Below are 12219 nucleotides of genomic sequence, written 5' to 3'. Positions count from 1 at the left end.
GTCAGATGTGCGTCGATCTTCTGATCGATCTATTTTTATATCGATATATTTGAAGGGTTGAATGGTTTTGTTTGGAATCGATTTTATTGGAGTGAAATTCGATTAGTTAGATCACACCTGCTTTTCAACACATCGGATTTATTGGGAAGTCATGTTGGTAATGAAATGTAATTAGTATTTATTCCACTTATTTGAAGAATTATTGAATAAAAATACTATGAAAGTGTCAAAAAATACAGATTTATTGATAGTTGTTGTTACACCAGTTTATCAGAGATTGACAATGGTGTAACAACCGAAACCGGTCTTTCTGACTATGAATAAATCTGTGGTTTTTTGCCAATTTCTTAGTATTTCTATTTAATATGAATAATTACCACAATATCAACTTCTCAACTACACAAAAACTTATTACAGAATCACAAATCATAAATGATGTACAATACGATCGGGAAGGAAAACAGTATTTATTATACCTTATTATACTTTCCTGTAACTACGTTTTTAACTTACCTCTTGTGCTTATGAATAACTTATTTTATCTGGTAGTTTGGAACCCACTTAGAATATTAGTTTCCGTCTGGCTTAACCGAGTTGAACGACGACCTCCGTAAACAAAGCCGTAGTGCATTCGTGTGACGTCAGCACAGGTAGGGCTCCTACACCAATAAAAACACTAGCTGATATAGATCAGCTGTAATCAACGAATTTTTATTGGTGTAGGAGCCCTACCTGTGCTGACGTCACACGAATTCATTACGGCTTTGTTTACGGAGGAAGTGATTGAACACTATATCTTTATTCCTAGTATCACTACATCTATTAAATTTACAACCGTAAAGTGACTTAAACTCATGCTGATACTGGTCTGATTTAGGCATTGGTTCTGCTGGCATTGCCTTCGTTGGATGACGTCATTTAACGACAGTTAGAAACTTTATGGCTGTTAGTTCAACCGTAGAATATACCTACAATAAAGATTGTGGATACAATCTGATCTGAACTTTGGGAATGTGCATGTTTTTTTGGCAATCAAATGAGAGTACATCTTCTGGAGCTTCTTCAAGCAACTGGTAAAGCGCTTCAGCTTTCAAATCATGAAATCTTTTTTGTACTTTATTGATCAATAAAATATTAGCAGGGTATTAAAAATTAATAAATATCAGGTAGCAGGGTATCCTCAACATTAAAAACAAGAAAACTTTTGTCAATAAGTGAATTTGTACAAGAACCCTCTCATTACCAAAAGTTTTTTAACCAGATCACTCCCGAGTTATCGGATGGGCACGTTAAACTATCGGTCCCGGCTGAAGTATGACAGTGGTAAGGCCCCATGGACGGCTTAAATAATATATTCAGGCGGAGGGACCTTCCCGCAAGGGACTCCCCACCAACAAAAGCCATACGAATTTACTTTTTTTGTACAAGAAGATATATAATTGAGAAAACTATGTCTGTCTGTCTGTAGTTTTCTGCTCGTAAGCAGGTCCTTCTATATGGCAGCAGCCCTCCACTCTCTTCTATTCTCTGCCAGTCGCTTCGAAAACTATGAAGATATTTATAATTATCCGTCTTTTCTATTATGATTTGTTGTTGTCCTTTGAACAAGTAGGCTGAATAAAAATATTCTACTTAATAATGACATTTTATTAATTTATCAAAATTTGGGAATGGAATAGATTTGGGCCAAGCCTGTTGTTCCTTCCTAATCATATTTATATGATTTGTGATTCTGTCCCCGAATAAATGAATAAAAATTATTATTATTGGGAAAAATTGAATAAAAGACAAAATTTGCAAAATATTTGAATGTTTATTTTATTCCTCCTTGAACATACAGAATAAATTATTCCTCAGGTCTCCGAAACTTTGTACTTCTTTCACAATACAAAGTAAACAAATTTAAAGAAAAGAATAAGTGAAACAAGTCAAAGTACAAAATTGATACTCCCAATCAGGTACTACTAAAATCAAAAAGGTATTTAATTATAAAATAAATGGCAAACTTCAATATAGAAAAGCGAATGAAATATAACTTACTTGATAATAATTATTGCGAAATAAATTTAATTTACAGAATAACATACTGTATCATATTATAACTAGTTATCACAATTCATCATCCTATTCAATGATACTAAGGCAAAAATGTCTATAAATCTAATAGATTCATCTATTCATAGATCAGGGAATCTTAATAATATGGAATAGCTTGACATTATAGGAATGCTTACCGTACTTTCCGATAAACTTCAGCAATATAATAGCTTAGAGAAACAATAGCGTAAGTAGATATCCCATGGTATAGGGCGTTTATGTCACAACTTTTACTGTTATCTCAAGTCGATTACTATCGATTATTGTATATTTTTACTGTTTTGGCCGGGTGAGAATGTATGAACGGCACAATATGAGAGACTACCTGCGTCACACACCTTTTTGGGAAAGAAATACGTGGACTATCGGCTTGAGATAACAGTAAAAGTTGCGACATAAATGCCATATACCATGGGATATCTACTTGAGCTATTGTTTCTCTATGATAATAGCTACTATTGAATTGATCATCGTAATAAAATAGAATTGATCAACTGAAGAAATAAAGAAATAAATAACTGGAATGAGTTAAATAAACATTATATAACTTTGGATGGATTATAGAAATGATCAATAGATATCAACCCTGTTGAAAATGATTACAAATATCACAAAAATGTTGTTACAAATATCCAGCATCATAAATCAATATATTTTTTCCAAGATATTAATGGGGGAATAGCCTGATCGAAATAATAGCCCATGGTTTTTTATATTTGTAACATTTTATTGTGTTTTATTTGTTTCGTAAATCTTTGTAATTTTGTTTTGTCTTGTTTTGTGTGTTTTTATTAATAAATTGAATTGAATTGAAATTGAATTGAAATTGAATAGCATTATTAATATTATCAAACGAAAATCCAAATTGAATGCTGTAATTCACCCCGAAGAGTTCTGCTACTGCAAAAATTGACAACAGGGTAAACAGCTAGATGGAAATTCGATGAGCGCTATTATTCAAAAATTATTATAATGAAATAATGAGTGTTATGAAAATGATAAACGGGCATAATCCTGATAATAATTTTAGTTGAAATGCTTATAATAGAAGCGTATCTTACTTATTGCTACAATAATTATCTTATTTTTACGTTCATTATCAGGTAAACAGAATCAACTGTAAATTGAAAATAAAAATGTTATTTTTTCAAATTAGTTAGTTAGTTTATCTTCAGTCAAGATAGACTTAAAACGTATTTACAACAAGATATCATACCAAAACAACAAATAATCCAATCTTAATAAAATCACTTAGCTTTATGGTCTACTTGATTCAAATAAAAACAATATGAAAACTTTAGTAACTTTAAAAATGTCATTTTAACTTGTAAATGACATATGTTCGAAGCTAGTCATTGGAATATTTTAAAGTTTTTTAATAAAAGGGTACTAAAGTTTTTATTTCAATCTTATTTTTTTTTGAAAATATCACTTTGTTACTACTCTTCTATAGCTATTTGTTTCAATAATAGAAACAGTTACTATTATTATCTACATCTTTCAGTTATAGAAATAATGAAATTTGTCCTATTTGTAGTTACTCTACTTGAATAATTCCATCAACTATCAGAAGATACCAAAATCACAGCATTGTCTAAAAATGTATCCAAACTAATTTCAATATATACACAGAAAATTATTCCTCACATTCTAGATTTCTTTCATACATCTCTAAAAATTTGAACTTTTGACTTTCAACAATATTTCAAGGTAATGGAAATACTCTAATCAATTTTAGTATGAAAACAGAATTCTTATTCCTCAATGAAAATGAAATGTATTTTATCAACAATATAAAATTTTACTGTGTGTCTCAATTCTTCTTTAAATTCTAGATTTCTATCATACATCTCAAAAGATTTGAACTTTTGATTTTCAACAATATTCTGAGCTAATGGAAATACTCTAATCAATTTTAGTATGGAAACAGAATTCTTATTCTTCAATGAAAATGGAATTTTTTTTTATCAACAATACAAAATTTTACTGTGTGTCTCAATTTTTCCTCACATTCAAGATTTCTATCATACATCTCAAAAGATTTGAACTTTTGATTTTCAACAATATTTTAAGGGAATACAAAGGTAATGGAAATACTCTAATCAATTTTATTATGAAAACAGAATTCTTATTCTTCAATGAAAATGGAATGTATTTTATCAACAATACAAAATTTTACTGTGTGTCTCAATTTTTCCTCACATTGAAGATTTATATCATACATCTCAAAAAATTTGAACTTTTGATTTTCAACAATATTCTAAGGTAATTGTAATACTCTAATCAATTTTTTTATGGAAACAGAATTCTTGTTTCTCAATGAAAATGGAATGTTCTATGAGCAATACAAACTTCAAAACTGTGAATCGGTTGAATAGCAATACAGTAGGCCTGTATTACATTCTCTCGAAAAAATGAAATCCCCTCGCATCTTAAGGTGCGTACAGATTTACGCGCCGCAAACTTGAGCAATTCACTTTTAATCAGCTGATTATATCTGTATTTTTACAGAAACGGTAAGATACAGATATAAAAAGAATGGTATCAGCTGATTACATGAGCAATGATTACATCAGCGCGCACATGAGCAATTCCCTTTTAATCAGCTGATTATATCTGTATTTTTACAGAAACGGTAAGATACCAATATAAAAAGCTTGGCATCAGCTGATTACATGAGCAATGATTACATCAGCGCGAACATGAGCAATTCACTTTTAATCAGCTGATGCCAAGCTTTTTATATCTGTATCTTACCGTTTCTGTAAAAATGCAGATATAATCAGCTGATTAAAAGTGAATTGCTCATGTTCGCGGCGCGTATATCTGTATGCACCTTAATATCCTCAAAGTTACATTTTCATCTTTCATTAATAGTGAGATTTACAATTTACATTCATACAAATCTGATACCTCATGTCTTTACACAGCAAACATAAGTGCTCTGATGAAACTTAATCATTATAACTTATAATATACATTTTCATGTAGGACATATTGTTAATCAAAATAAACATTTCAGCTCATTAAACTGTCAATAGAGATATTGAAAAGTACAATACTTGCTTAATTATTTATAATAATATATGTCATTTTATCATTGACATTTTAAGCTACATATTATCACCAATAAGAAAATACAAAAAATTAATTACAAATTAATAATACTTAATTACAATTTGTAATACTTAAATTAGCAAACCTACTAGCTATTGGAAGATAAGAACAAAATGTCTTTTCTATATTAGTGAGATCTCATAAGAATATGGCATGAATGTCATCAAATTTGAGATCCAATTCTTACCAGGTGGGGGAAAAGTAAGAATAAATTATTCAAAAAGCAAAGCTAACTCTAGATTTCCTAACAATGTTAATCTCCCATCAACATTTCTTGACACTTTTTGAGAGTTTCCAGGACTAGTTTCTCTTCAAATCAAATTCAGGTTAATTTATTACTTGTTTATATCTTTTTAATTTCACTAAATTTGAAAAATTAATTTTTGGAGTTCTAGATCTTACTTAGACCTGGATAAATTTTCATGTAGATCAATTACCAATATCTTATATATTTGCTATTACTAACATGATTATACAAGAGGCTACTTCGAATATCTACATAAATTTGAGCTATTGATTGATCACAATATTTCATCTACTGACCCAAATATGAAGAATTAATAATATTGAATTTGGAATATAACCATAACTTAAAATCCTCCTCAAACATCAGAGCTTGATGAAGGAATGATTCACAAAATAACTATATATGGGATATATGAAATATGATTCCATGAATAATATGGAATATGATACTAATGCCAGAAACTTTTAATAATTATAGGTGGAGTAGATTTTGGTTCAATGAGTACCAATAAATAATCATCTTCAAAAAAATATAGATTCATTGAATAGGTAATGAGGAATTTAATTATTAATCTCATCAATGATATTTTTGAAGATAGGCTTCTGAATGTGGTGGTAGTTTTTTATAACTGTTGAGTATAGTTGTGCATAAACATATGCCACCATTAATAAGACAGTTGTCCTTGCATTGAACTAGAGCCCTACTGAATAATTATAAAAATTTACATTTTGAGTCTTCATTTTGCAATCTCTGTTACGAGCTTTACACATCTAAAACCTCATCCCACATTTTCAAACATTTCCACTGGGATTTGCAATCACTGCTACCAACTTTACACAACTGATTTCTCAAATTCTCCATTCTCAAACCTTCTTAGTGGGAGTTTTCCCCGATCTTTTCCCATTTTCCTGCAGTAATATATGTTCAGACAACCTTCTAGAACCGTAGATAGCATTATGAAGCACCGAAGCTATTTCAATCTTGATCATGCTCTTTGTCTCATCCTCCAGTTTCTTGAAACTGGGCAAAAGAGACATTAAAAACATGTAATCAGAATCGGCAGTTACACCGTAACCTTCATAAACATTGGTGGAAGAATTATTGTTACTTTCAGATTCATGGGAGGTTTGATGGTTGGTTTCCACCATATTGTCTATAATTGGGACCACCTCAACTCTTTCTTCCTGAGGTTCTCTCGGATCGTTATTTTCTTTACTGTTCCAGTTCAACCAAATGTTTATCTTGTCTTCTTTGCTGTTGATTTCCTCTTTGATTGAATTTGATTTCTGATTTGAAAACCCACCTCTGCCACCAAAAACCGAACTCTCACGATCACTTTCAGAATCTTGAGGATGTTGCGTGTCTTGGAGATCCACTTCTTGCAGATTTGTGACAGGTTCTTGAGGTTCTTTTTTCAAGTCCAGTGCCTCCTCGCTGTAGCAATCGTCGTAGCTACTGTTGTGCAGGAAGTGTGTTGCATGCAACGTAGGCAGGTTGTGTATCTTGTTGACTGTTGTGTTGCTTCGGGAGCCGACTGTCGGCAGCAGGAAGGAGAGTTGGTCGTAGTAGATGTATTTGCGCTTCTTGGCAGGAGGCTCGCCGAATTTGGCAGCTTCTTTGAGGTAGCGTACCTCTCGTACGAAGGCGTCTCTGATGGATTTCCACCGGTTTTTCATTTCTCGACCTGTGGAAAAAAAATAAAAATTGTATAAAGATTTACCAGGTTCACATGAGAAAATTGATTGAAGAAAAGATTTGGCCTAAATTCCAAATTTTAAAAAGAAAATGATTGAATTAATCAAGAAACTTTCAGTTATCTAGAGATCTCTGAATGATTGTCCAGAAAAAGTGGGGAAATTGTCTGGAGAAAGTAAAGGTATTCTCAAAAGTTTCGTTACCATAGAGAATTATTGATAAATAAAGAGATATTTAGAAATCTCTGAATAATTGTTCAGAGAGACTGAGGGAATTGCATGGAGAAAGTGCAGGAATTATCGAAAGTTTCATGAGAAGATCAATAAATTTCAAGTATTCTGAGGATTTCCTGGGAATTCAAATACCTGTGGAAATAACATCACTCGTGAAAAATGACTTTCATTTCCTGTCGAAATTGATAGGATTATTCATAGCCACCTCCAATACAAGGCCACGGCCTACGATATTGCAACGTCGCAGCGTAGGCCTAGAATCTAATACATGATTGGTGAAAAAGATCAGTGTGGCCTACACTGCGACGTTGCAATATCGTAGGCCGGGGCCTTGTATTAGAAGTGGCTATGGATTATTTCATTTTTTTCCTTGGAAAATCACATGGCTTCCAAGTTTTTAAGGGATTTTTTGAATGAATCGAGGATTTTCTAGAGAGACTGATATATTTGATGTAAACATCTTTTGATGAGTGGGAAAATAAATTCCACCACTAGTAGAAATTCATGAGATGTAATATGGTTTGTTAGGATTGCATTAAAGAACCACTCAAACACGAGAAACCAGCCATTAAAGAACAGAAAATCCATCAACCAATGAGAAGGCGAGAAAGTTTTGGAGGCGGAGCCATTGAAAGTCAAACTCTCTTCTGATAGGTCGAGAGCAGACGGGGACACTTTCTACAATATGGACCAATCAAATTTTTCCCTTATTTGTGTTAACACTGGGAGCAAGAGTTTGTTTAGTGTATTCATGCTTTTGGTTAGTCCATTACAGTTGGCAACATCTAAGTCATTAAGGATCTATATTATTACCAACAACCAATGTACCTAGAATACATAGAATGTATTATAGAGATGTATTATATGAAAGTATTAGATTAGAATGTATTATTGACCAAACGAAGTGAGGTCTAAGATACAAGTCGACTGTTTGGCATTTCTCTTAATGTTTAAATGTTTGAATGTTTAAATGTTTATATGTTGCGCATTTACGGCGAAACGCGGTAATATATTTTCATGAAATTTGACAGGTATGTTCCTTTTTTAATTGCGCGTCGACGTATATGCAAGGTCTTTGGAAATTTCGCATTTCAAGGATAATATAAAAGGAGAAAAGAGCCTCCTTCATACGCCAATATTACAGTAAAAATCAGACTATAGAATTATTCATCATAAATCAGCTGACAAGTGATTACACTGATGTGTGGAGAAGCCAGTCTATTGCTGTATTTCCATAAGGTCTATAGTTTCAATCAGGTACTTGTGGATGAGAATACTGCGTGAGATCTACTTCACAGAACTACTAGTATATTCTAGTAGAATACTAAAATTTATTATAGATTCTAGTAGAATACTAGAATGTATTCTAGGTATATTAAGTCAGATTCTCATCACATAAACTCTTTTCTTTGGTAGAGAGTTAGTGGGGAGGATTTTTTATTATTCTTCCCAAAGAATGGACATTGATATGTCCAAAGCTCCGCCAATTTATGTAGATGCATAACAATATGATTATTATCTATAGTTATTATATTACAAATTGCTTTTTCATATCATATACAGTTCTATAGTTATTTTCCTAGTCTATATTATGTAAATTCATCTATAATTTTGCTGTATTATAAGCTATGTATATAAGTGTATAAGCCAGTATATATTGTAATCTACATAAATAAAGTACTCAATCAATCAATCAATCAATTCTCTTCACTAAATATCCTTTCGAATATTCTATGTATTAGAAATCCATGCTTATAGTTCTTGCCCACATGCTTCTATAATATTTAATTGTTCTTCTTGGGCGATTATAGAAAATGCTTCACATTACAGTACAATTCTAATTACATCGATATCGACTCGACATTCAAATCTCAAATATTCATGAAAAATAATGGAACTCATACATTGAATACTGAATAAAAATACTTTCAAAAAGCATTGTTCCAAATTTTATCAGACATCAGTGTCTCTGATGACTGATGGAACTCAAGACCACACAAAGTGTTCACTCCACTAACAAATTAGTAGAAGAAATTTGGAAATGGATGGTAATAATTTGAAAAATATAAAAAAGTAGGTTTCCTTCCTGGAGGGGATTTGAACGTGTTGAGTAAGTATGTACCGCCGAAAATAGGAGATTATTTTTCGTTAGACTGAGACTTAGAAAAAAACACAATTGAAAGTATTGAAGGCGACAATATTACTTCATATTCTTGACTATTAAATGTATTATTCGTTTCGTATGTCTTTGAATGTTATAGAACGGCAGAGATGGAAGATTGAAAATGTGTAAAATAAAAAGTATGAGGGGAGGACGAATATGATACACATTACAAGATACCCAAAATTTATGCACTACCGAAACAATCAGATCTTGAAGTTAGGAATTTGTCTCGGTGGTCAAGAAAAAGAAAAAGAAGAGAAGAAGAAGAAGAAGACGACAGGAGAAGAAGACAGAATGAGGAGAAAAAGAAGAAGAAGAAGAAGAAGAAGAAGAAGAAAAAGAAGAAGAAGAAGAAGAAGAAGAAGAAAAGAAAAAGAAGAAGTGGGAGAAGAAGAATAAGACGACGACAGGAGAAGAAGACAGGGTGGGGAGAAGGAGAGAAGAAGAAGAAGAAGAAGAAGACGACAGGAGAAGAAGACAGAAGAAGACAGAATGAGGAGAAAAAGAAGCAGAAGAAGACGACAGGAGAAGAAGACAGAAGAAGACAGAATGAGGAGAAGAAGAAGAAAAAGAGAAGAAGAAGAATAAGACGACGACAGGAGAAGAAGACAGGGTGGGGAGAAGAAGAGGAAGAAGAAGAAGAAGACGACAGGAGAAGAAGACAGAAGAAGACAGAATGAGGAGAAAAAGAAGAAGAAAAAGAAGAAGAAGAAGAAGAAAAAGAAGAAGTGGAAGAAGAAAAAAAAAGAAGAAGAAGAAGACGACGACGACAGGAGAAGAAGACAGGGTGAGGAGAAGAAGAGGAAGAAGAAGAAGAAGAGGAAGAAGACGACAGGAGAAGAAGACAGAAGAAGAAGAAGATGATGAAGAAGAAGAAGAAGAAGAAAAAGAAGACGTAAGAAGTAAGAAGCAAGAATACGACAGAGAATAAGACAAAGAATACAGAATGAGGATAAAATAAGAAGAAAATAACAAGAAAAGAAGAATAAGAAAAGAATAAAGAATAGTAAGATGACGACAGGAGATGAAGAAGATGAAGAAGAACGACAGGAGAAGAAGACAGAAGAAGACAGAATGAGGAGAAGAAGAAGCAGAAGAAGAAGACAGAAGAAGACAGAATGAGGAGAAGAAGAAGCAGAAGAAGAAGACAGAAGAAGACAGAATGAGGAGAAGAAGAAGAAGAAGAGAGAAGAAGACGACAGGAGAAAAGACATAAGAAGACAGAATGAGGAGAAGAAGAAGAAGAAGAGAGAAGAAGACGACAGGAGAAAAAGACAGAAGAAGACAGAATGAGGAGAAGAATAACAAATAAGAAGACAGAAGAAGAACATAATTGAGGAGAAGAAGAATAATAGAGAGAAGACGACATTATAAAAAGACAGAAGAATACAGAATGAGGAGAAGAAGAAGAAGATAGAGAAGACGACAGGAGGAAAAGACAGAAGATACAGAATGAGGATAAGAATAAGCAAGAGAAGACAGAATAAATACTAATGAGGAAGAAGAAGCAGAAGAAGAAGACAGAAGAAGACAGAATGAGGAGAAGAAGAAGAAGAAGAGAGAAGAAGACGACAGGAGAAAAAGACAGAAGAAGACAGAATGAGTAGAAGAAGAAGAAGAAGAGAGAAGAAGACGACAGGAGAAAAAGACAGAAGAAGACAGAATGAGGAGAAGAAGAAGCATAAGAAGAATACAGAAGAATACAGAATGATTATAAGAAGAAGATAAGAGATATAATACGACAGGAGAAAAATACAGAAGAAGACAGAATGAGGAAATAAGAAAGAGAGATAATAGACTACAGGAGAAAAAGACAGAAAGACAGAATTAGGAAAGAAGAAGCAGAATAATAATACATAATAAGACAGAATGATTATAAGAATAAGAAGAAGAGAAGAAGACGACAGGAGAAAAATACAGAAGAAGACATAATGATTAGAATAATAAGAATAAAAATAGAAAGAGAATAATAATAAGACGACTGACAGAAGAAGAAGAAGAATAAGAAGATATTAAGAAAATAAGAAGAAGATGAAGAAGAAGAAGAAGAAGAAGAAGATGATGAAGAAGAAGACGGTGGCAGCTTCTACTTTCGGTTACTGAATAATAATAAAGAATTATTGTTACGGATCATTACTTGAGTGCCAGTACTGCAGTAGAGTCTGAACTGTATTATATAATATTACGGACCTCACAAGTGGGATGTAATTCGGAATTTTTGGGAATATGATGGCTGATATAAATATGAATATTTTGTCTTGTAAGAATAATTTCAATTTCATGGTTGAGAGATTAGAATACTGTGCAACAGATACACATAAGTTACCTATTCCTTTTCTCTTTTTCTCATTGCGGTTTCACTAATGATGCATTTTTCTTCGCTTACTACAGTATATCGTTCACATTCTTGTTAAAAAATACAAGAGTATAGAGGGGTTTTCAATAATAATTATACAGAAAGTGTAGAGTGTAGAGAGAATATACAGATTGCAAAAAATGGTAGCATGAAGAGAAGAGAGCATTCAAGTGATTTTCCAATGAATATTTATTTTAGTAGATTATACCAATTATTATTTTTCAATGGAAAATCAAAATGAGACTTCACATACAAAAAAAAAACTGATTATGAATCGTAAAACATCTGGTGTGGCGCACTCACACAACTT

The 12219-nt window shown here is 32.3% G+C and overlaps 1 protein-coding gene across 1 annotated transcript in view; it reads right to left on the bottom strand.

Moving 5' to 3' along the window:
• Positions 1-2956: 2956 nt before the first annotated feature.
• The window catches only part of LOC111054683, a 19781-nt gene continuing 10518 nt past the window's right edge, over positions 2957-12219 (bottom strand). The window contains exon 2 of the mRNA XM_022341753.2: positions 2957-7145. Coding sequence (XP_022197445.2) covers positions 6325-7145 — 821 coding nt within the window. The 3' untranslated portion in view covers positions 2957-6324. The remainder of the gene's footprint in view (positions 7146-12219) is intronic.

The sequence above is a fragment of the Nilaparvata lugens genome, chromosome 12 (genome assembly GCF_014356525.2).
Source record: "Nilaparvata lugens isolate BPH chromosome 12, ASM1435652v1, whole genome shotgun sequence".
In the NCBI taxonomy this organism is placed as follows: Eukaryota; Metazoa; Arthropoda; class Insecta; order Hemiptera; family Delphacidae; genus Nilaparvata; species Nilaparvata lugens.
This window is presented reverse-complemented; position numbering and strand designations above follow the sequence as displayed.